This window comes from Scyliorhinus torazame, chromosome 29 (genome assembly GCF_047496885.1).
Source record: "Scyliorhinus torazame isolate Kashiwa2021f chromosome 29, sScyTor2.1, whole genome shotgun sequence".
NCBI classification, from domain to species: Eukaryota; Metazoa; Chordata; class Chondrichthyes; order Carcharhiniformes; family Scyliorhinidae; genus Scyliorhinus; species Scyliorhinus torazame.
The window spans coordinates 11,244,234-11,271,069 of record NC_092735.1 but is presented as its reverse complement, the minus strand read 5'-3'; the positions used below and the strand labels follow the sequence as shown (position 1 = coordinate 11,271,069).

At 48.5% G+C, this 26,836-nt stretch overlaps 1 protein-coding gene across 1 annotated transcript in view; it reads right to left on the bottom strand.

Moving 5' to 3' along the window:
* Positions 1 to 271: 271 nt before the first annotated feature.
* txn2 (thioredoxin 2) overlaps positions 272 to 26,836 on the bottom strand; it is a 38,281-nt gene continuing 11,716 nt past the window's right edge. The window contains exons 3-4 of the mRNA XM_072492057.1: positions 18,536 to 18,659; positions 272 to 4,491 (exon numbers count right to left, since the gene is read on the bottom strand). Coding sequence (XP_072348158.1) covers positions 4,381 to 4,491; positions 18,536 to 18,659 — 235 coding nt within the window. The 3' untranslated portion in view covers positions 272 to 4,380. The remainder of the gene's footprint in view (positions 4,492 to 18,535; positions 18,660 to 26,836) is intronic.

Sequence of the window (26,836 nt, the reverse complement as noted above, 5' to 3'; positions counted from 1 at the left end):
CGGACATCGGTGCGTGTTTCAGTTTCAAATCATATTTGCTGTCACTGCTGAACGGTGCCTTATAAACGTAAATTGTTGTTGATCCCGGCATCGTCCCGGGTTAATACAGAGCTCGATGCACAGGTGTAAGGGGCCACCCTCATCTCTGATTTAGATCCATTTCATTTCAATATCCCTCAGACTAGAGAATCACATTCTCGCTTTGACTCCACATCCCGGAGAGAAGGGGAGGGAAGGATGGGTTTAAAATTTTTTAAAAAGGAACCTTCAATTTGCTGTGAAAATTTATTTAAAATAAATCTGTTACATTGGTGCCAGGATTTAAACATTTTTAAACAGTTGAATTCAGAATTTGATTACAAAGTGAGCAGTGTGCGAATCAGTTTTTAAAAAAGCTCAATTTGACGATGAATTTAAAGATCCCAAACTCCTCCGCCCCATCCCAAGCCCCGATTTGTGATGAGGGTGGAAAGAGGGGGGAGAGGGGGGGAGGGGGAGGGGGAGGGGGCGAGCAGAACAATGCCAGGCATTGATGCAAAGGACCTGGAACATGCTTGAGTGTCTGAGACGGGCAATAGGGAGCCTTAAAATGTATGTATTGGGTGCAAAAACAATCAGGAAGAGAAGCAACCAAACCCTCACATGAGACGATGCAGCAGTTCTGTATCAGTGACATCAGTTAAAACAAATTCAGTGGAGCCGCTGCGAAGAGTTCCTGCTGAAAGGTTTTGGTCAACAGCGGCTGAATTCAAATATCAAAAAAACAGCAGCTCCAGTCACACTTCTAGCCTCCCGTGAAGTTTTTCAAGCCCTGACTGTTGCCCCATTCATTGTCGACCCTCGGGTCTCTCCTCAATTCAGTATAAGCTTAGCGACTACCCAGATATCTAATGGGGGTCGTGGAGTCCAGCTTGATCCTTCCCTCAATCTCCAAGATAAAAGCATTATTTAGCAAAGATACACCGACAAGTGACCAGGGCTGCAATCCTAGCCTATTACACTTCACCCACCCGTTTGCTCAGGTTGCCGAGGCCAGTTTTACAGGACCGTTATTGTTCTGCTGGAGATCAAATAACTCAGTCAAGATTGGTGTTTAAAACCAAGTTCCTTCCCAGTGCGGTGAAAATTATACTTTTAATGTCCCATCCAATTAGCCACAGTGACAGCCTCAGTCCTGCCAACATTTTCGTGATTTTGATTTTTAAAATGTTACAATAAGTGTCATTAGCTAAGTTTCAGCAGACAGTAAGTACACTGACGTACCGGGTTTGGCTGAACATTCATCATTTTGATTTCAAGCTCGAGCAGAGAAATTCCCAAATAACTGGCCCTCAGCTTTGTGAAACATGACCGGTTTATTCAGCAGGAGCTTGGAATCCTCTTCCCAGTTAAAGTTTAAAAGAAAAAAAAAAAAATTTCAAGTACCCAATTCATTTTTTCCAATTTAGGGGCAATTTAGCGTGGCCAATCCACCTAACCTGCACATCTTTGGGTTGTGGGGGCGAGACCTATGCAGACACGGGGAGAATGTGCAAACTCCACACAGTGACCCGGGGCCAGGATCGAACCTGGGACTTCGGGGCCGTGAGGCAGCAGTGCTAACCACTGCGCCACCGTGCTGCCCTAGCTGAAGTTTTATTTAAGGGATTGACTGCCTCATTATTTTGGAGCACAGCGTGCAGTCGATTACTCACAACGATTATGTGCGTATGGCAGGATGTCAATGCGACCCCTCACCATGCTGTTAGCTCCAGCAAGGAACCAACAGCAGAGGAAAACAACTGAAAGCACCAGATTGTTCCCCTATAAATTGCAGCTGATGTGAGGGACAAAGTGGGGGCCAGTTGAGCAATGTGAAGAGGGCCAGGAGTTGACGCATGCTGGCTCTATTGTGCCATTTAAAAAAATAAATTTAGAGTACCCAATTATTTTTTTTTCCAATTAAGAGCCAATTTAACGTGGCTAAGTCACCTGCCCTGCACATCTTTGGGTCGTGGAGGTGAGACCCAGGCAGACGCGGAAAGAATGTGCAAACTCGGGGGCAGCACGGTGGCACAGTGGGTTAGCACTGCAGCCTCACGCCGCCGAGGTCCCAGGTTCGATCCCAGCTCTGGGTCACTGTCCGTGTGGAGTTTGCACATTCTCCCCGTGTCTGCGTGGGTTTCACCCCCACAGCCCAAAGATGTGCAGGACAGGTGGATTGGCCACGCTATATTACCCCTTAATTGGAAAAAATGAATTGGGTACACAAATTTTTTTTAAATTTTTTTTTTAAAAATGTGCAAACTCCACAAAGACAGTGACCCAGTGACAAACCCGTGTCCTCAGCGCCATTAGACTGCAGTGCTAACCACTGCACCACTTTGCGCTCCATGCTGGTTCTATTTTAAGCACCATTTAACTTTGAGATTTATATATTTTTCTCCCCAATTTGTCTAACCTTCATCAGATTACTGCAGGAAAAAAAAATTTTCAGTAGGCCCCACCAAATTATGCAGTTTCATGGCACTGGACATAATCCAGGGTTACCTCTCACTTTAATCTGCCAGTCACAAACTGATTTGACCATCACTCAATGTGCTGACTGACTGGGTAGGTGCAAGAAACACAAATGGAAGATTGATGTACGCAGAGGACACAGCAGCTAAAGTAGAGAGCTTTATATATTCAGGTCAAGCTGGTTCTCTCCTTCCCTCCAGTGCACTGTTCACATGGCCATTCTTAAAGGATGTGCTCAGATTGCAGAGATCAGCAAGGCTATTTAACTAGGTGTTACACCACAGGGAATCACTGGCTTGATCTGTTCTCTCCTTAGCCCAGGGATACAGAGGCCCAGTGCAGCTGTGGCCACACCCAGGGTCAGAGAATTCCATATGGGGAAAAGGATTGAACCATGGGTCATCTGTTCCTGGTGGCCAGGCCTGCCACTTCAGGCCTGCCACTTAGCAGTGCCTGCTGCTGACGGATTCGCAGATCTGCCATGCACACTGCAGTCAGGTGGTACCTTACACCGGCGCACTGTGCCAGGGGAGACGGTGCAACCTCTACCCCTTTTAATTCTGTCAACCATGAATTACTCAAGTGTGTAACCTGCCAGAGCCACAACAGGGGAAGACGCCTTCTTTCCCTTGCCAGCTTTCACTTCCCCTCTTACAGCACAGGATGTGCTGGAGGCCACAGCTTTGCACACAGGTGAGGAAAGAGGATATGGAGAATAAATTCATTACAACAATCCGTGAACCAAGACTTAAAATAAAAAGCTTCTCTGCTGTCCTTCTAGAATTCAAATATTCTGCCTTCATTAGAATATTGTTAAAACTCTAATTTCTTGTTCATTTGTGTTAGGGCAAAGTTCGGCAGGGCAGTGCAGACGATTGATAACCGGAAACAGGGCTCACTTTCAGCAACAGAGTGGACTGCTCACTGACCCCCACACCCAAAGCCAGACAAAAGGAAACAGCACATTTAGAATTAAAATGATTAACCAAAGACGGGGGGGGGGGGGGGGGGGGGGGGGGGGGTTTGTGGCAGCATCCATTTCAAACCCTCTTTTTCACAGGAAGCACAGTTATACGAGTGTCCAGGTCACTGACTAAAACAAAATCCATTCCCCCCAACCCCCTTTTTTATTTATAAATGGAGGATGCGATTTTTCTACCATCCCCTTGTACTTTGTCTGGCTGGGCCTGGTCCTAGCTACATGGCCTTTCAGTCATTGCTGATCACCCACATCACCAGTTATCAGGACTTCACAACTCTTCTCCCCCCCCCCCCCCCCCCCCCCCACTGAAAACGTTTCCCAACTGCCTTTGTTCGGTTGTTCAATGCAAATCAAATCGACGACTGAGATCGATGGGGAGCACCTCGTCTTCAGTTGTCTGCTGTGACGCTGAGGCAGAGTGCAGCACTGGGAGAGGCCGGAGAACTTCTCAGAAAACATGGACATGGATACAGGAAACGCAGGAAAGTGGGAGCTGTGGGGCAGCGAGGAAGGGAGAGCGGAGTGGAACTGCAGGTCGTGCACTGGCTTCCTGGAGGTAATACACAGCAGACAGAGCAGGATGGAGAGCACGCGGTTGTGCTGGTGGAACAAGGTATCCCAGCTGCAGGCTGCCACGAGGTAGCTGGAGTAGATTCTGTTGTGTTTGGCGTGCAATAAGTGATTAAATATTTCAGAACGTGACAGGAGACAGCAGCCTCAGTTGTGGGAAGATTTACTAGCTCTCGAGTGTGGGTAGAGGCTGGGATTTCAGCCAGACAGGTGTTAGTAGCAGCATCTCTGGCCTACTTTACAAAACAGATGAAACAGGTGGTTGGAAATTGAAAGATCATACACAGTCACTCCATAAAAGCTTTACAAAGCCATCAGGCCAGTCACCATCAAATCAGCTTCTTGATGAAGACTTCCAGGTCATCTTCACTTTTCACGCCGACGAATTTGCCCACGACATCCCCGTCCTTTAGAGCGATTACTGTCGGGACCACAGTCACCTGCAAATCATTGAGGAAACACAGCAATCTTACAGTTTCATTCCTGTAACTGCAACTTTGAAAATGAAAATGTGTCACGATTAGATCACAGTGCAACTGTTCATTGGGAATCAGTGACTCAAAAGCTGATGCCAACTCTGTGGGGAATCATTGAAACACACAGAGGAGGCCATTCGGTCCAGCTTGCTTGTGCTAGCTATTGGAAAGCGTTATCCAATCAGTCCCATTCTCCCCTGCTCTTTCCCCAGAGCCCTGCAATTCTCTTCCCCTCAATCAAAGAACAAAGAATAAGGAACTGTACAGCACAGGAACAGGCCCTTCGGCCCTCCAAGCCCGTGCCGACCATGCTGCCCGACTAAACTACAATCTTCTACACTTCCTGGGTCCGTATCCCTCTATTCCCATCCTATTCATGTATTTGTCAAGATGCCCCTTAAATGTCACTATCGTCCCTGCTTCCACCACCTCCTCCGGTAGTGAGTTCCAGGCACCCACTACCCTCTGCGTAAAAACCTTGCCTCGTACATCTACTCGAAACCTTGCCCCTCGCACCTTAAACCTATGCCCCCTAGTAATTGACCCCTCTACCCTGGGGAAAAACCTCTGACTATCCACTCTGTCTATGCCCCTTATAATTTTGTAGACCTCGATCAGGTCGCCCCTCAACCTCCGTTGCTCCAGTGAGAACAAACCAAGTTTATTCAACCACTCCTCATAGCTAATGTCCTCCATACCAACATCCTGGTAAATCTCTTCTGCACCCTCTCTAAAGCCTCCATATCCTTCTGGTAGTGTGGCGACCAGAATTGAACACTATACTCCAAGTGTGACCTAACTAAGGTTCTATACAGCTGCAACAGGACTTACCAATTCTTATACTCAATGCCCTGGCCAATGAAGGCAACATAAGAACTAGGAGCAGGAGTAGGGCATCTGGCCCCTCGAGGCTGCTCCGCCATTTAACGAGATCATGGCTGATCTTCGTGGATTCAGCTCCACTCTCCGGCCCATACACCATATCCCCAAATCCCTTTATTCTTTAGAAAGGCATCTATCTTTTTCTTAAAAACGTTTAAAGAAGGAGCCTCAACTGCTTCCCTGGGCAAGGAATTCCAGAGATTCACAACCCTTTGGGTGAAGAAGTTCCTCCTAAACTCGGTCCTAAATCTACCTCCCCTTATTTTGAGGCTATGCCCCCTAGTTCTGCTTTCCCCGACCAGTGGAAACAACCTGCCCACATCTATCCTATCTATTCCCTTCATAATTTTATATGTTTCAATAAGATCCCCCCGCATCCTTCTAAACTCCAATGAGTACAGTCCCAGTCTACTCAACCTCTCGTCATAATCTTATCCCCTCAACTCTGGGATCAACCTAGTGAATCGCCTCTGCACTCCCTCCAGTGCCAATATGTCCTTTCTCACGTAAGGAGACCAAAACTGAACACAATACTCCAGATGCGGCCTCACCAACACCCTATACAATTGCAGCATAACCTCACTAGTCTTGAACTCCATCCCTCTAGCAATGAAAGACAAAACTCGATTAGCCTTCTTTATCACCTGTTGCACCTGCACACCAACTTTTTGCAACTAGTGCACCAGCACACCCAGGTCCCTCTGCACAGCAGCATGTTTTAACATCTTACCGTTTAAATAATAATCCATTCTGCTGTTATTCCTCTCAAAATGGATAGCCTCACACTTGGCAACATTGAATTCCATCTGCCAGACCCTAGCCCATTCACCTAACCTATCCAAATCCTACTGCAGACTTCCGGTATACTCTGCACTTTTTGCTTTACCACTCATCTTAGTGTCGTCTGCAAACTTGGACACATTGCACTTGGTCCCCAACTCCAAATCGTCTATGTAAATTGTGAACAACTGCGGGCCCAACACTGATCCTTGAGGGACCCCACTAGTTACAGGTTGCCAACCAGAGAAACACCCATTTATCCCCACACTCTGCTTTCTGTTAGTTAACCAATGCCTGAATGCAACCCGTCCTTCTTATATAGGTCACACCTGCCCCGGAAGAGCTTCCAGTGGTCCAGATAACGGAAACCCTCCCTCCTACACCAGCTGTTTAGCCACATGTTTAACTGCTCTATCTTCCTATTTCTAGCCTCACTGGCACGTGGCACAGGGAGTAATCCTGAGATTACAACCCTAGAAGTCCTGTCTTTTAACTTTCTGCCTAGCTCCCTGAACTCCTGCTGCAGGACCTCATGCCCCTTCCTGCCTATGTCGTTAGTACCAATATGTACAACGACCTCTGCCTGTTTGCCCTCCCCCTTCAGGATGCCCTTTACCCGTTCAGAGACATCGTGGACCCTGGCACCAGGGAGGCAACATACCATCCTGGAGTCTCTTTCACGTCCACAGAAGCGCCTATCTGTGCCCCTGACTATAGAGTCCCCTGGCTATAGAGTCACTTCAATGTTTATCCAAATCTCAGTTACTATTGACTCTGCTTCCGCTGCCTATTCAGGAAACATATTCCAGACCATAACAACTTGCTGCATTTCGAAATTCACTCTCTCCCTTCAGGTCAATTGCCTTAAATCTTGGTCCTCCTGGTTACTGGCTCTCCTGCCAGTGGAAACAGTTCCACCTTACTTCTTCTATCAAACCCTTCGTGGTTATGAACATTTCTGTTCAATCTCCTGTTAACCCTCTGCTCCAAAATGGAATCATGACTTCCAGTTGCGGCTATGCGGAGCTAAGCCGCACGATTCCGCAGCTCCCGCTACTACGGACTTTCGGGCTCATTGGAGGAGCCCCAACGTAATTTCTTTGACGACAACCCGTGGGGAAGTGAAGAGAGAGGTCCCCCTCCAACATTTATGGACCGGACCAGAAGTGCAACGGCCAAAAATGCGGCATTGGAGCAGCGGGAGAAGCGAGGGAAAAAAATCAAAATGGCGGCGGCCGGGGACAAAGCCGAGTGCAGGCCGGAGCTGCAGGAATTCATCAAGCGCTGCTTCGAGGAGCTGCGGAAGGAGATGCTGGCGCCTATGCTGGCGGTAATTGAAGGACTAGGGATAACCCAGAATGCCCAAGAGGTGAAGATCCAGGAGGTACAGAAAAGAGTGAGTGAGAATGAGGACGGGCTCTTGGGCCTGGCGGAGAGAGTGGAGCAGCACGAGGCGCTGCACAAGAAGTGGGTGGGAAGACTCGAAGACCTGGAGAACAGGTCGGGAGAAAGAATCTGCGGATCCTGGGTCTCCCAGAAGGAGTGGAGGGGGCCGATGCCGCGGCATACGCGGGCACGATGATCGGGGTGATGATGGGCGTGGAGGCCCCTTCGAGGTCGCTGGAGCTGGACAGGGCACACCGGGTGCTGGCGAGGAAGCCCAAGACAAATGAGCCACCAAGGGCGATGGTGGTGAGGTTCCACCGGTTCACAGACAGAGAGAGGGTCCTGAAATAGGCCAAGAAGGAGCGGAGCAGCAAGTGGAACAATGCAGAGATCCGAATATACCTGGACTGGAGCACGGAGGTTGCTAAGCAGAGAGCGGGTTTCAACCGGGCCAAAGCGGTGCTGCATCGGAAAGAAGTGAAACTTGGAATGCTGCAGCCAGCGCGACTGTGGGTTACATACAAGGACCAACACTATTACTTTGAAACGCCTAAGAGGCGTGGACCTTTGTACAAGCCAAAAAGATGGACTCTAACTGAGGGCTTGAGAGGGTGGGGGGTGTTTGAGGTTTGATGTGTGATGGTTGTTGTATATAGGGGGTCAATCACGCGCAGGAAATGTTGTATGGGCTGGGGGAGAGAGACAAGGCCGCGACAGGCGCTGCGCCAGAGGGGGCGGGGCAGGCTTTGGAAAGCGCGGGGTTTTTTCCCGCATGCGGGAAGAAAGGCGTGAAGGGGAACAAAGGAACGTATATGGATTGGGATCCCACACGGGGGGGAATCAAAGGGACGGCGGGGGTAGCCAGGGTCAGCTGACTTACATAGAAAATACAGCACAGAACAGGCCCTTCGGCCCACGATGTTGTGCCGAACCTTGTCCTAGATTAATCATAGATTATCATTGAATTTACAGTGCAGAAGGAGGCCATTCGGCCCTTTGAGTCTGCACCGGCTCTTGGAAAGAGCACCCTACCCAAACTCAACACCTCCACCCAACACCAAGGGCAATTTTGGACATTAAGGGCAATTTATCATTGGCCAATTCACCTAACCCGCACATGTTTGGACTGTGGGAGGAAACCGGAGCACCCGGAGGAAACCCACGCAGACACGGGGAGGACGCGCAGACTCCGCACAGTCAGTGACCCAAGCCGGAATCGAACCTGGGACCCTGGAGCTGTGAAGCAATTGTGCTATCCACAATGCTACCGTGCTGCCCTTGAGAACAAATAAATCTACACTATATCATTTAACCGTAATCCATGTACCTATCCAATAGCTGCTTGAAGGTCCCTAATGTTTCCGACTCAACTACTTCCACAGGCAGTGCATTCCATGCCCCCACTACTCTCTGGGTAAAGAACCTACCTCTGATATCCCTCCTATATCTTCCACCTTTCACCTTAAATTTATGTCCCCTTGTAATGGTTTGTTCCACCCGGGGAAAAAGTCTCTGACTGTCTACTCTATCTATTCCCCTGATCATCTTATAAACCTCTATCAAGTCGCCCCTCATCCTTCTCCGTTCTAATGAGAAAAGGCCTAGCACCCTCAACCTTTCCTCGTAAAACCTACTCTCCATTCCAGGCAACATCCTGGTAAATCTTCTTTGCACCTTTTCCAGAGCTTCCACATCCTTCCTAAAATGAGGCGACCAGAACTGTACACAGTACTCCAAATGTGGCCTTACCAAAGTTTTGTACAGCTGCATCATCACCTCACGGCTCTTAAATTCAATCCCTCTGTTAATGAACGCGAGCACCCCATAGGCCTTCTTCACAGCTCTATCCACTTGAGTGGCAACTTTCAAAGATGTATGAACATAGACCCCAAGATCTCTCTGCTCCTCCACCTTGCCAAGAACTCTACCGTTAACCCTGTATTCCGCATTCATATTTGTCCTTCCAAAATGGACAACCTCACACTTTTCAGGGTTAAACTCCATCTGCCACTTCTCAGCCCAGCTCTGCATCCTATCTATGTCTCTTTGCGGCAGACAACAGCCCTCCTTACTATCCACAACTCCACCAATCTTCATATCGTCTGCAAATTTACTGATCCACCCTTCAACTCCCTCATCCAAGTCATTAATGAAAATCACAAACAGCAGAGGACCCAGAACTGATCCCTGCGGTACGCCACTGGTAACTGGGATCCAGGCTGAATATTTGCCATCCACCACCACTCTCTGACTTCTATCGGTTAGCCAGTTCGTTATCCAACTGGCCAAATTTCCCACTATCCCATGCCTCCTTACTTTCTGCATAAGCCTACCATGGGGAGTGATATGGGGGGAGCAGCTGCTGCACTGGCCGAAAGGGAATGGGACACAGAAGAGGTGGTCGGGACAGAGGTCCCCCGGCTGGGGGACTGGAGGGGGAGGGAGACGCGGACACGGGACTGGCCCAGAAAAGGAGATGGCTCGGGGGGGGGGGCCCTCCAATCCGGCTGATAACGTGGAACGTGAGGGGTCTGAATGGGCCGGTGAAGAGGACTCGAGTCTTCGCGCACTTGAAGGGACTGAAGGCAGACGTGGCTATGCTCCAAGAGACACACCTGAAGGTGGCGGACCAGGTCAGGTTAAGAAGGGGATGGGTAGGACAGGTATTCCACTCGGGACTGGACGCGAAGAATAGAGGGGTGGCAATTTTGGTGGGAAAGCATGTGTCATTTGAGGCCAAGAATATCATAGTGGATAATGGAGGGAGATACGTGATGGTGAGCGGTAGGTTGCAAGGGATGTGGGTGGTGTTGATAAATGTATACGCCCCGAACTGGGATGATGCTGGATTCATGAAGCGCATGTTGGGGCGCATTCCGGACCTGGAGGTAGGAGGCCTGATAATGAGAGGGGACTTCAATACAGTGTTGGACCCAGCACTGAACCGCTCCAGATCAAGGACGGGAAAGAGGCCGGCGGCGGCCAAGGTGCTTAGGGGGTTTATGGATCAGATGGGGGGAGTGGACCCATGGAGGTTTGCAAGATCGCTGGCCAGGGAATTTTCTTTCTTCTCCCACGTGCACAAAGCCTACTCCCGGATAGACTTTTTGTTCTGGGCAGGGCGCTCATCCCGAGGGTGGAGGGGACGGAGTATTCGGCCATAGCCGTTTCGGACCACGCCCCGCACTGGGTGGAAATGGGGCTGGGAGACGAGAGGGACCAACGCCCGCTGTGGCGGCTGGATGTGGGATTGCTGGCAGATGAGGTGGTGTGTGGGAAGGTGAGGGGGTGTATCGAAAGGTACTTGGAGGCCAACGACAACGGGGAGGTGCGAGTGGGGGTGGTATGGGAGGCGTTGAAGGCGGTGATCAGGGGAGAGCTAATCTCCATCAGGGCTCATAGGGAGAAGACAGAGGGCATGGAAAGGGAGAGGTTAGTGGGGGAGATTGAGAGTGGACAGGAGATACGCAGAGGCCCCGGAGGAAAGATTACTTGGGGAAAGACGACGGCTCCAGACGGAGTTTTACCTGTTGACCACGGGGAAGGCAAAGGCACAGTGGAGGAAGGCGCAGGGTGCGACCTACGAGTACGGGGAAAAGGCTAGTCGGATGCTGGCACACCAGCTCCATAAGAGGACGGCAGCGAGGGAAATAGGGGGAAATCAAAGATGGAAGGGGAGCCACGGTTCGCAGTGTAACGAAAATAAACAAGGTATTCAAGGCCTTCTATGAAGAGCTGTACAGATCCCAGCCCTCAGTGGGGGAAGAGGGGATGAGACGATTCCTAGAGCAACTGAGGTTCCTGAGGGTGGAGGAGCAAGAGGTGGCTGGTTTGGGGGCACCAATTGGGTTGGAGGAGCTGAGCAAGGGTTTGGGGAGCATGCAGGCGGGGAAGGCCCCGGGGCCGGATGGGTTCCCGGTGGAGTTCCACAGAAAGTACGTAGACCTGTTGGCCCCGCTACTAGTGAGGACCTTTAACGAGGCAAGGGAGGAAGGGACCCTGCCCCCGACAATGTCGGAAGCGACAATTTCCTTGATTCTAAAGCGGGACAAGGACCCACTGCAATGTGGATCGTACAGGCCGATTTCGCTCCTCAATGTGGACGCTAAGTTATTGGCAAAAGTGCTGGCCATGAGGATTGAGGACTGTTTCCCGGGGGTGATCCACGAGGACCAGACGTGATTCGTAAAGGGCAGGCAATTAAACACTAATGTGCGGCGGCTCTTAAAAGTGATAATGATGCCATCGGAGGAGGGAGAGTCGGAGATAATGGCAGCTATGGACGCAGAAAAGGCCTTTGACCGGGTAGAGTGGGAGTACCTCTGGGAGGTGCTGCGTAGGTTTGGGTTCGGGGGAGGGTTTAATCGGCTGGGTTAAGCTCCTTTACAGAGCCCCGGTGACGGGTGTCGTGACGAACTGGCGCAGGTTGGAGTACTTTCGGCTGTACCGAGGAACGAGGCAGGGGTGCCCCCTGTCCCCCCTGTTGTTTGCATTGGCGATCGAACCCTTGGCCATGTCACTGAGGGAGTCTAATAAATGGAGGGGGGGGGGGGGTGGTCCGAGGGGGAGAAGAGCATCGGGTGTCGCTATACGCGGATGACTTGTTGTACGTGGCGGACCCAATGGAGGGGATGGTGGAGGTCATGCAGACCCTAAGGGAGTTTTCAGGCTATAAGCTCAATGTAGGGCAGAGTGAGCTCTTTGTATTACAGGCAGGGGACCAAGAAAGAGGGATAGGGGACCTACCGCTGAGGAGGGCGGCGGGGAGTTTTCGGTATCTGGGGATCCAGATAGTCAGGAGTTGGGGGGCCCTACATAAACTGAATCTGACGAGGTTGGTGGACCAAATCTGACGAGGTTGGTGGACCAAATGGAGGAGGACTTCAAAAGATGGGACATGTTACCGCTCTCACTGGCGGGTAGAGTGCAGTCAGTCAAAATGGTGGTCCTTCCGAGGTTTCTGTTGTGTTTCAGTGCCTTCCCATCGTGATCACCAAGGGCTTTTTTAAGAGAGTAGGTAGGAGTATTATGGGGTTTGTGTGGGCGAATAAGACCGAGGGTAAGGAGAGGGTTCCTGGAACACAGTAGGGACCGAGGAGGGTTGGCGCTGCCAAACCTAGGGAGCTACTATTGGGCAGCAAATGTGGCAATGATCCGCAAGTGGGTTATGGAGGGAGAGGGGGTGGCATGGAAGAGGATGGAGATGGCGTCCTGTAAAGGAACGAGCTTGGGGGTGTTGGTGACAGCACCGCTGCCGTTCTCGCCGTCAAAGTATACCACGAGCCCGGTGGTGGCGGCAACGTTAAGGATCTGGGGCTAATGAGATGGCACAGGGGTGCAGTGGGAGCCTCGGTGTGGTCCCCGATCAGGGGTAACCACCGGTTTGTCCCGGGGAAGATGGACGAGGGGTTCCAGGGCTGGCATCAGGCAGGGATTAGAAGAATGGGGGACCTGTTCATTGACGGGACATTTGCGAGCCATGGGGCACTGGAGGAGAAGTTTGAGTTACCCCCGGGGAATGCTTTTAGATATATGCAGGTGAGGGCTTTTGTGAGGCGACAGGTCAGGGAATTCCCGTTGCTCCCGGCACAAGAAATTCAAGACAGGGTGATCTCGGGTGTATGGGTCAAGGGGGCAAGGTGTCGGCAATACACCAAGAGATGAAAGAAGAGCGCTAGTAGAAGAGTTGAAGGGTAAATGGGAGGAGGAGCTGGGGGAGGAGATCGAGGAAGGTCTGTGGGCTGATGCCCTGGGTAGGGTTAATTCCTCCTCCTCGTGTGCCAGGCTCAGCCTGATACAATTTAAGGTGGTCCACAATTTAAGGTGGTCCACAGAGCTCACTTGACGGGGGCGAGGTTGAGTAGGTTCTTTGGGGTAGAGGACAGATGTGGAAGGCGAACCATGTCCATATGTTTTGGTCATGCCCGGCACTGGAGGGGTTCTGGAGAGGAGTGGCGGGAGCAATATCTCAGGTGGTGAAAGTCAGGGTCAAGCCAAGCTGGAGGCTAGCAATATTTGGAGTAGTGGACGAGCTAAATATACCATTTTGCCATATATATATATCTTGCTCAATGCGATTTTGTGTTATTTTGTTACGGGGCGGGGGGGTTATTGTTTGTAAGGGGAAAAAAGTGTTGTTAAAAACATTAATAAATATATTTTTAAAAAACAAAAACAAAAGGGAATCATTGGCAGAATCTCCAGTCTCTGCGTAACTGAAATAAATTAAAGGGGGACACAGCTAAGTCCAGTGCTGGAGATGCTACAAGAACAGATATTGCATCTCAGCACCTTTTCAAATTGATTCACGCACAATGACTTGTGTTTAAGTCCGATGTCTTATGGAAGAGAACACGGTAGACAGGACGATAAAAGCAAATTACTGCAGATGCTGGAATCTAAAAGAGAAAAGTGCTGGACGATCTCAGCAGGTCCGACAGCATCTGTGGAGAGAGAAGGCAGCTAAGGATTCGAGTCTGGATGGCTCTCTGTCAAAGCTCATGATGCTGATCAGAGTGCTGCATTAAACCGCCACTCAGTCAGATTTGCTCATGTTGGGTTGGGGAAGGAACATTTCCCAGAGGATGGCCACTCCCAGCTCTACCAATAGCACTGCAGGAAGGAACGTTCTGCTGAACCATCTGATCAAGAGGTCAGGGCCTCTTTAACACATCTCACTTGAAAGGCAGCTCCTGCGATAAGACCATAACACATGGGAGCAGAATTAGGGCATTCGACCCATCGAGTCTGCTCCGCCATTCAATCATATATTTTTCTCATCCCCATTCTCCTGCCTTCTCCCCGTAACCCCTGATCCCTTTATTAATCAAGAACCTATCTATCTCTGTCTTAAAGACACTCGGTGATTTGGCCTCCACAGCCTTCTGCGGCCAAGAGTTTCACAGATTCACCACACTCTGGCTGAAGAAATGCCTCCTCATCTCGGTTTTAAAGGATCGTCCCTTTAGTCTGAGATTGTGTCCTCTGGTTCTAGTTTTTCCTACAAGTGGAAACATCCTCTCCACGTCCACTCTATCCAGGCCTCGCAGTATCCTGTAAGTTTCAATGGCAGCAGGCTGCCAGATGACATACTGGAATAAAGCATCCGCCTGTGGCCTTTGAATCCACAGGGAACAAGTGCTCCTAACCGGAGCCAAACCGCCAGCCGAGTCACACAGATTGGTGATGCTGGGCGCTAGTGAGACTTTTGCCAGTGTGGTGTTTCCAGTTGTGCTGTGCGGCTCCCCCAACACACGCCATCCTCCAGTACGCACGAAGCCAGTATCTCCTCCACAGAGACACGGGACAGAAGCGAACATTGCAGCATGCAAACATCCAGTCTCACCACTTATGTCCTTCCCCTGTCAGGACGGGTGAGGGTTAGTAATAGAAGAAACACAAGTTGTGTGGATGGTGTTAGCTCTATCAGAAGTAAATTCCATGGGCTTAATTCATTCGCCGTGCCCCCATTACCCAGAATTCTGTGCTCTGATCCGATAGCCCAGATCTGAAGCCCTACGTTTACCATATATTTTTGGAGTACAAAATCTGTCACTCTTATCTGGAATGACTGGAGTTAGAGAAGATATTCCAACGGTGTGGGTAACAAACAGGGGAGTGGGATATGGAAACTTTTAAAAGGACGTTGGGCCAAATGGCTTCCTTCGGAGCTGGATGATTCCCTTTTCACCTCTACAAGCCTCATCACGTCTGCAGCTCCTGCTGCAGAGCATCCAGGGATTGTGCCTGGACTTTCTGCGATGCTGTCTGATAAAGCCTCGCAGGGACCCCCAATTTAATCCCCAGCCCCGAGGCCTCACCAAAGCTCTGGGTGGCTGCGCTCCCCCACCCACACGTGGCCTCTGGACATGAATGCGGGCAGGGTGAAGAAAATAAACCAACATCCCCCAATCGTTGACTCTTTGCACTGTACCTCAACTCCTAGGAATTCCATTTGGGTCAAACATCTGCTCGCTCCCCCGCCAGATTTACTGCACATTCCAATCAGGAATGTAAGGGAGATAAATTGACTGACTGGACTGGACCCAAGTTAAACAGGTCTGTTTAGCTGCTGCGGGGTGAGTCAGCGAGCTTCAATTCAGGCAGGCCAACCATGAAAGGGCGGATGCTGTGGCTTCAGGTTAGATGAGGTTCAATAGGCACAGGGAGGACAGTTTAAGAATTCCTGTACAAAACGGGGCAGAAAGCGTTCACCCGACAGGTTTCTTTCTCCGCGGAGCTCAATCATGCTTGAAATGCTAAATTGGGTCCCAATTAAGAATGGAATTCAAACTTGCACAATGCACAGAGCGAGCGCCTGGCTGCTTCTACAGTCAACTAATTCTACACGGTGATAAAAACTGAATCCACGTCATTGCCTCGGATCAGCGGGACTCTGCACTGCTCAAGGCAGATTAGCTCAGAGCGTTTCACTTTCGCCTCAAGTGAATCTTCCCTTAATATTCTCCGCCCTCAAAGGCACCTGATCAGAGAAGAGGAGTGTCCAAATCCTTACCCCAAAAGGGAGGGCAACAGTAACGGTCGAGTCTGCAACTCACACAGGATTGACGGGCACTTAATTACTCCAAAGAAGAAACGGAATATAGTTCTGGCAGGCCTCGCATCTTCCACCCTCCATTACCCCGAAGTGGTGGCGTAGCGAGTGGTATTGTCGCAGGCCTAGTAATCCAGAGACCCAGGATAATCCTCTGTGGGACCTGGGTTTCAATCCCACCACGGAAGATAGCGAATCATAGACACCTTACAGTGCAGAAGGAAGCCATTCGGTCCGTCAAGTCTGCACCGACTCGCTGAAAGTACCCTACCTCAGCCCAATCCCCCACCCTATCTCCATAACCCCACCTAGGGGTAATTTAGCATATCCAATCCACCTAACCTGTACATCTTTGGACTGTGGGAGGAAACCGGAGCACCCGGTGGAAACCCACGCAAAAGGAAGAAGTGCAGACTCCGCACAGTCACTGGAGGTCGGAATTGAACCTGGTGCTGTGAGGCAGCAGTGCTACCCACTGTGCCATCCTAAATTTGAATTCAATAAAGGTTTGGAATTAAAAGTCAAATGATGACCATGAAAACCTTTGCTGATTGTTGCAAAAAATCCATCTCGTTAACCAGAATCCCTACAGTGCAGGAGGCCATTCGGGCCATGGAGTCTGCACCGGCCCTTAGAAAGAACACCCAACTTAAGCCTGCACCTCCACCCCATCCCCGTAATCCAGTAACTCCACCTAACTTTACTAATGTCCTTCAGGGAAGGAACTCTACAGTCCTTACCCGGTCTGGTCAACATTTGACTCCAGACTCACAGCAATGTGGGTGACTCTTAACTGCCACCTGAAATGGCCGAGAAAACCACTCAGTTCAAAGGCAATTTGGGATGGGCAGTTAATGCTGGCCCAGCCAGTGATGCCCATATCTCGTGAATGAATAATTATTAAAAATCCACAACTCTCCAGCTCATGTCCTAACTCACACTGAGTGTTGTTCACCCTTCCATCCTTCACACACGGACTTCCACTGGCTGCTTAAATTGTTAAATTCTTATCCACATTTCCAAATCCCTTCATGACCTCGCCCTTCCCCATCTCTGTAATATCCTCCAGCCCTGCAATCCTCTAAACTCCCCGCTCACACCCGGTTCCGGTCTTTTGCTTGTAGTTATTTATTCGCTTGTCGAGAGGTCAGAGGCAAACCCATTGAATCCGGGTCAGATACGGATGTTATTCTAACAACAAACTACTGATGAATATCCATCTGCTGCATGAAGGTGGCATGGAGGAAGAGGGCAAGTCAGCATTTACCCTTCAGTGCGCAACAGTCCTTCCAGTTTATTCCCCTCGCTTTTATTTTTGCTGCTATTATTTTTGCTCCATGGATAATTAATGGACACGTGTCTTTTAAGTCAAGCAACAGAATTCAGAAATTACAGCAGACAACACTCTAATGGCTGGTCAGGAGCTGCAGACTTCTCGGCACCAGAGAAAGGGATGGGGTCGGATTCGGTTTGATGGATTGGCTGATGGCCAAGAATTGGCCCAAAAGGCCATACTCTGCCCAGTAACAGGTGGTGATTGGATCCTATCCCAATGGAACGATTTTCAGAGTCCTGAGGAGTTTCAGTTTGACTCCTGGCAGCAGAAGGACAAGATTTGACTCTCTCGCCTGTGTTCTCTCCAGAAAGGCTGTATTTCTGGAGCTGCAGCAAAACTAAATGAATGAATGTACAGGAAAACCATTGCAAGCTGCAAACAAAGACAAGAACCTTCTCTCTCTCTCTCCCCAGAAAGGGTATATTTCTAAAACTACAGAGACCTGAATAAATCTACAATAAAACCACAAACTTAAAGGAAGGTTAAATTTGCTGCATATTTAATTATCGTGTTTACATCTGTAATTATTGGGCAGCCAAGGGCCAAAGACTTTGGGTCTTTTTCGAAGAATTATTGGTTAATTCTCCAGTGTTGTGACTCCAGGTCAAGTGGGGCTGGAATTGACCGTGCACTAGCCCAGGGTGCCATAATAAGTGAATCAGGGAACAACACTGGAAGGAGCATTAAATCCTGCAAGTGTGTCATTTCGTTCTGCTGCTTCAAGCAAAGTATTGGTTTGATAAATGAAGCTCAGCAAATGTACAGATTGGGATGAGTTTTTTTTAAACAAGTCCTTTTGTCCAGCATCAAGTAACGTAATTACATGCCCACACCTGGCTGCACAGTGGTCAGCACTGCTGCCTCTCATGGCACTGAGGAACCGGGTTCAATCCTGGCCCCAGGTCACTGTCTGTGTGGAGTTTGCACATTCTCCCCTGGTCTGCGTGGGTCTCACCCCCACATCCCAAAGATGTGCAGTATAGGTGGATTGACCACACTAAATTGCCCCTTGGAAAAAAAAAAAATTGGGTACACTAAATTTACGGGAAAAAGAAAATATATGCCCATACCTTGTACTCGATGGCGAGGTCGGTGTGATCATCTATGTCAACTTTTGCCATTACAACCTTCCCTTCCTGTTTCGCCACCATCTTCTCGAGTCTCGGACCAAGAGTGTGGCAGGGGACGCACCAACTGATGGAGCAGACAAAGAGACAGTGAAGGTGGCTGCATTTACAAGGATGACAATTATTACTTTAACATCAATCGTCTCAACACCCCACTTGCATTTTGAGCACAGTCCTCAGGAACCTCTAGCACCTCACCTAAATGGTGATTCGTCACTGGATCTGATGCACCAAGTACAGGCGGAATATTCCTCTTCTCATAGTCAGAGCCTTACAGCACAGAAAGAGGGCTCCTCGGCCATGCCAGACATTAAGCACCTATCTATTCTGATCCCATTTTCCATCACTTGGCCTATAGCCTTGTGTGCTGTGGTGTTTCAAATGCTCATCTAAATGCTTCTTAAATGTTGTGAGGGTTCCCACCTCTACCACCAGGGGAGGTTCCCACCATCATCTTGGTGAAAAGGTTTTTCTCGAAATCTCCTGCTCCTTGCCTCAAGTCTGTGCCCCCCTGGTTATTGACCCCATTACTAAAGGGAAAAGCTTCTTCCTAGCCATGTCCCCCATTATTTTGGACACCTTGGCCTTCACTGCCCGAAGGAAAGCAACCCCAGCCTAACCAGCTTCTCTTCATGGCTGCCAAGATCAGCATAATCCTCAGGCTTGTAAACAGCTTGCTGTGTTTAACCGACAGCTGCTACTTACACTGAGGTACAGGTGAGGCGCCAGGCTTTGGAAAACGGCCAGAGTTGATGTCATTGACTGGATCCTGTCCTTGACCTGCATTGACAGACTCACATACCAGTATAAGCCATTGGACAGTAACCAGAATTTGCAATGCTTGTTGATTCTTTTCCTTTTCTATCCCAGAGGTAACAAAGAACATATACAGCCCCTTCGGCCCTCCAGGCCTGTGCCGACCATGCTGCCCGTCTAACCCAAAACCTTCCACACTTCTGGGGTCCGTATCCCTCTATTCCCACCCTATTCATGTATTTGTCAAGACGCCCCTTCAACATCACTATCGTCCCTGCTTCCACCACCTCAACCGGCAGCGAGTTCCAGGCATCCACTACCCCCGGTGTAAAAAAACATCCCTCGCACATCTCTAAACTTTGCCTCTCGCACCTTAAACCTATGTCCCCTAGCAATTGACTCTTCCACCCTGGGGAAAAGGTTGACTATTCACTCTGTCCATGCCCCTCAATCTTGTCGACTTCTATCAGGTCGCCCTTCAACCTCCCTCGTTCCGGTGAGAACAAACAGAGTTCATCCAACCTTTTCTCACAGCTAATGCCCTTCATACCAGGCAACATCCTGGTAACCCTCTTCTGTACCATAGATTTACATAGAATTTACAGTGCAGAAGGAGGCCATTCGGCCCATCGAGTCTGCACCTGCTCTTGGAAAGAGCACCCTACCCAAGGTCAACACCTCCACCCTATCCCCATAACCCAGTAACCCCACCCAACACCAAGGGCAATTTTGGACACTAAGGGCAATTTATCATGGCCAATCCACCTAACCCGCACATCTTTTGGACTGTGGGAGGAAACCGGAGCACCCGGAGGAAACCCACGCACACACGGGGAGGATGTGCAGACTCCGCACAGACAGAGACCCAAGCCGGAATCGAACCTGGGACCCTGGAGCTGTGAAGCAATTGTGCTATCCACAATGCTACCGTGCTGCCCTCTCCACTTCGGGTAGCATGGTGACCAGAATTGAACACTATATTCACTAAGGTTCTATACAGCTGCAGCATGACTTGCCAATTTTTGTACTCAATGCCCCAACCAATGAAGGCAAGCATGCAAGATGACGGCCAAAAGAAGCACCCCCCCCCAACCACACACACCCTAGTGAAAATAAGTGACCGAATCTATGCTTGCCCTGAACTGTACAACTTGGTATGGTAACGGGCAGTGCCTTTAATGATCGAATCCAATGATCTCCAGAAACCAGAGTATTCTAAGACCGGTACCAAGCCAAATATGATGTTCCTTGTGATGGTCAAATCCGATGTGCTTACCCTCCTCCAGTTCTTGCAACCTAACCTCCTGCAAGAAATAGGATCCCAGAGCCTCTCTCCACATCTCAGTAACATCAAAGCTGGACATTTTCCAAAGCCTGGGTGTAACGTACTGTTAAGTAGCAGCTCTCCATTAAACTCTGCAACCCGAGGATTCTGCCGATCCTGGCAGCCATGAAATGGGGGCACCAACAACACTGGCACATGTCTCACTCTGATCTTTCTGGCTGTACCTTGTTACCTTCCACAAGCAATTAGCATCCTATTTTTGGCAGAAGTGTATGTTACCCAACCTTTCATTGAATTCCACCGAGTATTCAGCTAGCTGTGCCACACACTACTATGGATCTGTTGACACAGTGAAGCAGAAGGGGCTGCACCCTACATCTCCCAACACCAACCCTGCCATTCAGTTGCAATTGTAATCATTTTGTAATAGAAAGAGAAAACACAAGTGAAGACGCCACTCAGTAAAACTCAGCTTCGCCATGCTGTGTTAACTTGATTATTTTTACAATTACGCAGCTCTTATTAATAATCTTGATTATTAAGCTCTTCCTTGAGGCCTTTTCCTGCCTAGTTAATACTCTGCAAATACAAAAGCTGAAAAAAGGATTTTTTACTAAGAGCTATCATCTCACTGAAGAGGTTACCCCCAATCCACATATAACAACCTGCTCCGAAAACTCTGCTTACACTACATTTTGAAAGCAATGGCACAGCAGCTTAGACAACATTCTTTAAAAAAAATTTTTTTTAATTCACTCAATCTTCCAATATCAACAGATCCCTCTTTTTATTTTTAAGAAGTCAGTATCTGGATCCATATCTTCACCAAAAACTTTGGGCTATACCATATTTGTGTACTAGGTTTTGTTGAAATCTGCTCATTTGTTTTGGACAAAAATTGTTTATAGACAAACAGACTAGCAACCAGGCGATCTCATTACTTCTGCCCACCTTCAGTGGAGAGGTAGCAAGAGAGAGAGAGAAAATTGATCAGCATGTCAGGAGAGGGGAATACTTCAGGTATCAGAGCTGGGGACTAAACTTCGACAAAGTTTCACACTTAGCTAAATTAACCAGCCCTCATGTACACACTGAATTTCTAGCTTTTGTTTTTACCTTCCAGAGTTTTCAGGGCAGGTTATTGGATGCGAATTGGCCTGAAGTCTTCTCAGCGAGATGGACGCTCTTAATAAAAGATTATTTCTCAGCATGGTAGTTAGAGCTTGAACCAGACAGGGAAAAGCCACAGGGAGGAATTGGGTAATTGTAATAATGCTGAGTCACCACAACAAGGCAGAGGTATGCGCAATACCGCTTGCCAACTTCACTTGGTTTATTTCTTTCCATTCCCTCCCCTTAATTTCTCTACCGATTTCAACATTCTTACCTTGGGATAAAAATGTTACAGGTTCAACAACTACTCAAGAGACCCAAGCACAGAGGCTGCACAGTGGTTAGCACTGCCGTCTCATGTCGGCGAGGACCCGGGTTTGATCCCAGCCCCAGGTCATTGTCCATGTGGAGATTGCACATTCCCCCCAGTGTCTTGAGTGAGTCTCACTCCCACAACTCAAAAGATGTGCAGGTTAGGTAAATTGGCCACGCTAAATTGCCCCTTAGTTGGAAAAAAAAGAATTGGGTACTCTAAATTTATATGAAAAAAAAAAGACTCAGCACAGAAAATATACGCCAACACTGTATTGAAGTGCTGAAGGAGCACTGCGCAGTTAAGAGGTCCTGTCTTTCATATGGTACTTTAAACTGCGGCACAGTAGCATAGTCGTTAGCACGGTTGCTTCACAGCGCCAAGGTCCCAGGTTCAATCCCAGCTTGGGTCACTGTCTGTGCGGAGTCTGCACATTCTCCCCGTATCTGCGTGGGTTTCCTCCGGGTGCTCCGGCTTCCTCCTACAAGTCCCGAAAGACGTGCTGTTATGTGAATTGAACATTCTAAATTCTCCCTCGGTGTACCCGAACAGGCGCCAGATTGTGGCGACTAGGGGCTTTTCACAGTAACTTCATTGCAGTGACAATAAAGATTATTATCTGTTCTCTAAGGTGGAGGTAAAAGATCCCATTGCTATTCGAGCAAGAGGGAGTTTTCCCCCTGGCGTCCTGCTCAATATTAAGTCATTAACCAATTTCAAGAAAACAGATAAAGTCATTATCACATTGCTCTTTGTGCTCTTGCTGCGCACACGTTGGCTCTTATGACTACACTTTATTAGTATTTCATTGGCCATAAAACGCTTTGGGACATTGTGCCTGTGCTGTCATGACTCTAAACAGAAGTCGTTCTCTTTCCCTTTTGCCTCACACATACATCAAGGGTGCTGTTTAGTAAAAAATGGCCAGACATTGTGACGGAAATGCGCTGCCTAAAAGAGCAGTGGAAGCAGATGTGTGTGTATTTCAATGGGAAATGGGATCAATACTGGAGAAGAAAACATCTGCAGGGCTATGAGGAAAGAGCAGGTTAGTGAAGCTACTTGGACAGCTCTTTCAATGGGCCACACAACGTCACGTGCTGTATAACTCCATCTGATGTAGAAATACATAGAAGATAGGAGCAGGAAGCGGCCTTTTGGCCCTTCGAGCCTGCTCCACCATTCATCACGATCATGGCTGATCATCCAACTCAATAGCCTAATCCTGCTTTCTCCCCATAGCCTTTGATCCCATTCTCCCCAAGTATTATATCTAGCCGCCTCTTGAATATATTCAAAGTTTTAGTATCAACTACTTCCTGTGGTAATGAATTCCACAGGCTCACCACTCTTATGAGAAGAAATGTCTCCTTATCTCTGTCCGAAATGGTTTACCCCGAATCCTCAGGCTGTAACCCCTGGTTCTGGATACACCCAGCTTGGTAACATTTTCCGTGCATCCACCCTGGCTAGTCTTGTTAAAATTTTATAAGTCTCTATGAGATCCCACCCACATTCTTCCGACTCCAGCGACAACAATCCCAACCTAGTCAATCTCTCCTCATAAGACAGTCCCACCATCCCTGGAATCAGTCTGGTCAACCTTCGCTGCACTCCCTCGAGAGCAAGAACAAGGATGCACTGCAAAAAGCTAGGGCAGCAGGGGCAGATGGTGGCACAGGGATTAGCACTGCTGCCTCACAGCACCAGGGACCCGGGATCGATTCAGACCTCGGGTGACTGTCTGTGTGGAGTTTGCACATTCTCTCTGTGCCTACATGGGTTTCCTCCGGGTGCTCCAGTTTCCTCCCACTGTCCAAAGATGTGCACGTTAGATTGATTGGCCATACTTAATTGCCCCTAAATGTCCAACGCTTAGATGGTGTTACTGGGAGCAGGTGGGGATTAGGTGTGGGTAGGGTGCTCTTTCAAACTCGATGGGCTGAAATGGCCTCCTTCAGCACTGTAGGGATTTTATGAATACTGAAAACAAGGACAAACGTGAGTTCAATACGCTTATTCTTTTAACAAATCATTAAATTTAACATTATGTAACTAGGTTTATGCTGAAACCATGGTTATAAATCAACTGATAATATATCACGTGGATGAAAGTTTGCAAATGGCAAATCTTCAAGTCTAGACGACGATTCAAACCTCAACCAGTGATTAACACCCCAAAAACAGCACCGTCATAGGTGTTGGTATTAATCCAGACTGTCACTGCCTGCCTCTCAAACATCCCCGTGACACTGATTGCACACTCCGCTGTCCCTATTTATTTTTTTAAAAAAAATTTAGAGTACCCAATTATTTTTTCCAATTAGTGGGCAATTTAGTGTGACCAATCCGCCTATCCTGCACATCTTTGGGTTGTGGGGGTGAAACCCACGCAGACACAGGGAGAACGTGCAAACTCCACACGGACAGTGGCCCCCGGGGCCGGGATTCGAACCCAGGTCCTCAGCGCCGTGAGGCAGCAATGCTAACCACTGTGCCACCGAGCTGCCGTTGCTGTCACTATTTATAAGTGTACAGTCGCAACAAGAATTTTTTGACCTCTTTAATGTTTGTTGTGTCGAATAGGTTCATATTTCAAAGGCAAATACTGCAGATACTGATTGGAAACCTGAAAATAAAACAAACATGCTGGGAATACTCAGTAGGGCTGGCACCATCTGTGGAGAGGGAAAAACAGTCAGATCTGTGACTTTTCAGAATGTTTGTACTTCCTGGAGTATAAGCTCTGGGGTGACCTGTTTGAGACACGAGATAATTAAAAGAGGTGGATAGGATGAATAAAGAACTATTGCCTTTGTGGGGGTTTCTTGAACAACGGAGAGAGGTGCATAACTTTAACATTAAAACTAGACTGTTAAGGAGTGGTGTCAGGAAGCCATTCAGGTCACTGTCCGTGTGGAGGTTTGCACATTCTCCCAGTGTTTGTGTAGGTCTTTCCTTCGTTCCCCCCCCCCCCCACCACAACCCAAAAGATGGGCAGGGTAGGTGCTAAATTTCCCCTTAATTGGGAAAAAAAAAATTGGGTACTGTAATAGTTAGTTTAAAAAAGGAAGCCGTGCTTCTCACAAGGAAGTGCCACACAAGTGTCAGATAATGACCATCTCCAACAAGGGAGAATCGAACCATCTCCCATTGACATTCAACGGCATTACCATCGCTGTATCACCCACATTCTACAAGGCATATGTGAGAACTGCAATGGAAGACTGAAGTCACTTGTCTGAATGACCGCAGCTCCAACAATATTTGTGAAGCTTGACACCATCCAGGAGAAAGAAACCTGCTAAATCGGAATCCCATCCACCACCTTAAACATTCACTCCCTCCACCTCTCTCACAGTGGCAGCCGTGTGCACCATCTACAAGATGTGCTGCAGCAATTCATCAAGGCTCCTTCAACAGCATCTTCAAACCCATGACCTCTACCATCTAGAATGACAAGAGCAGTAGATGCATGGGAACACGACACCACCAAGATCCCCTCCAAGCCACCCAACGTCCTAACTTGGAAATTTGTCACCATTTCTTCACTGTTTTGAGCGGAAGGTTTTGAAACCTACTGCCTGCCATTGAAGTGAAAAATACTGGACCATCTCAGCAAGTCTGACGGATGCTATCAGTATTTTCTGTTTTTGTTTCAGATGCCAGTATGCGCAGTAATTTGCTTTTATCTTATTATTGCCATTGGCATGAGTTGGAAGGATTTTGCAGGTTGATACTCAACCTGTTTGGCTGCATTATGAATGCACCTTCCTTGACTATCTAAATCCTGGGGTGGCACTCAAAACCAGAGGCACGGACAGTACCCACTGAGCCACAAGACCTCTATCCGTAATTATACATTCTAGTAATTTGCTGACAACAGATATGAAGCTAACTGGTCTACAAGTCTTTGCTTTCGCAGCTACCATTCTTAAACAGCTGAGTGACAGGCAACATTCCAATCTAAAGGAATGGTTCCTACGGATTGGATTGGATCTGAAGGAACCGTTCCTATGGATTGGATTGGATCCTGGGGCTGGGCGTTAAAGTGTCTCAAGCAGGCTTTCAATTAGCCTCTGAATACAGCGCATGAGTGTCTCCATCCTCTGCTGGAAAGGTACTTCATGAGATGACCTTGCACAGAACCTCCCGTGACTCCACCACTTAGAAGGACAAGAGCAGTCAGCACATTGGAACACCACAACCTCCAAGTGCCTCTCCAGACACACACACCGTCCACGACATGGACATGGGTTCCTTCATCGTCGCTGGGTCAAATCTTGGAACTTTATCTCTAACGGGACCGAGCGAGCCCCCTCACTACACAGATTTCAGTGGTTCGAGGTACAAACAATGACCAAAATCCCAAGAATGATTTTGAAAATAGAATCAATGCAGTTGTTAATGAGTGCAGCCGAACAGGACCCAATTGAGACTACCTTGAATTAGCATTCGCCTGGCATTTCCACAGTTTAAGCTACTTCAGCTGCAGTGAAAGATGAAGTTTCTGCATTTTACTAAACAGTTTAGAGAGCTTTAATTTGCTAACTCACAGCATGATGGATTGGAGATTGCGTAACGGTGACAGCTGAAAAATATTTTTTTTAACCGCCAGCATGAGCACCTCTTATCTTGATGAACATTAAAATTCACAAAACATGCAGCCACAGGATCAGTATTTCCTTTGTTTCTCTTTACTGCAGGTTCAGACTTCCTCTTTATTCCACTCGAACAATGAAAGCAGGTAAGAAATTTCAAAATCTTTCCAAGATAC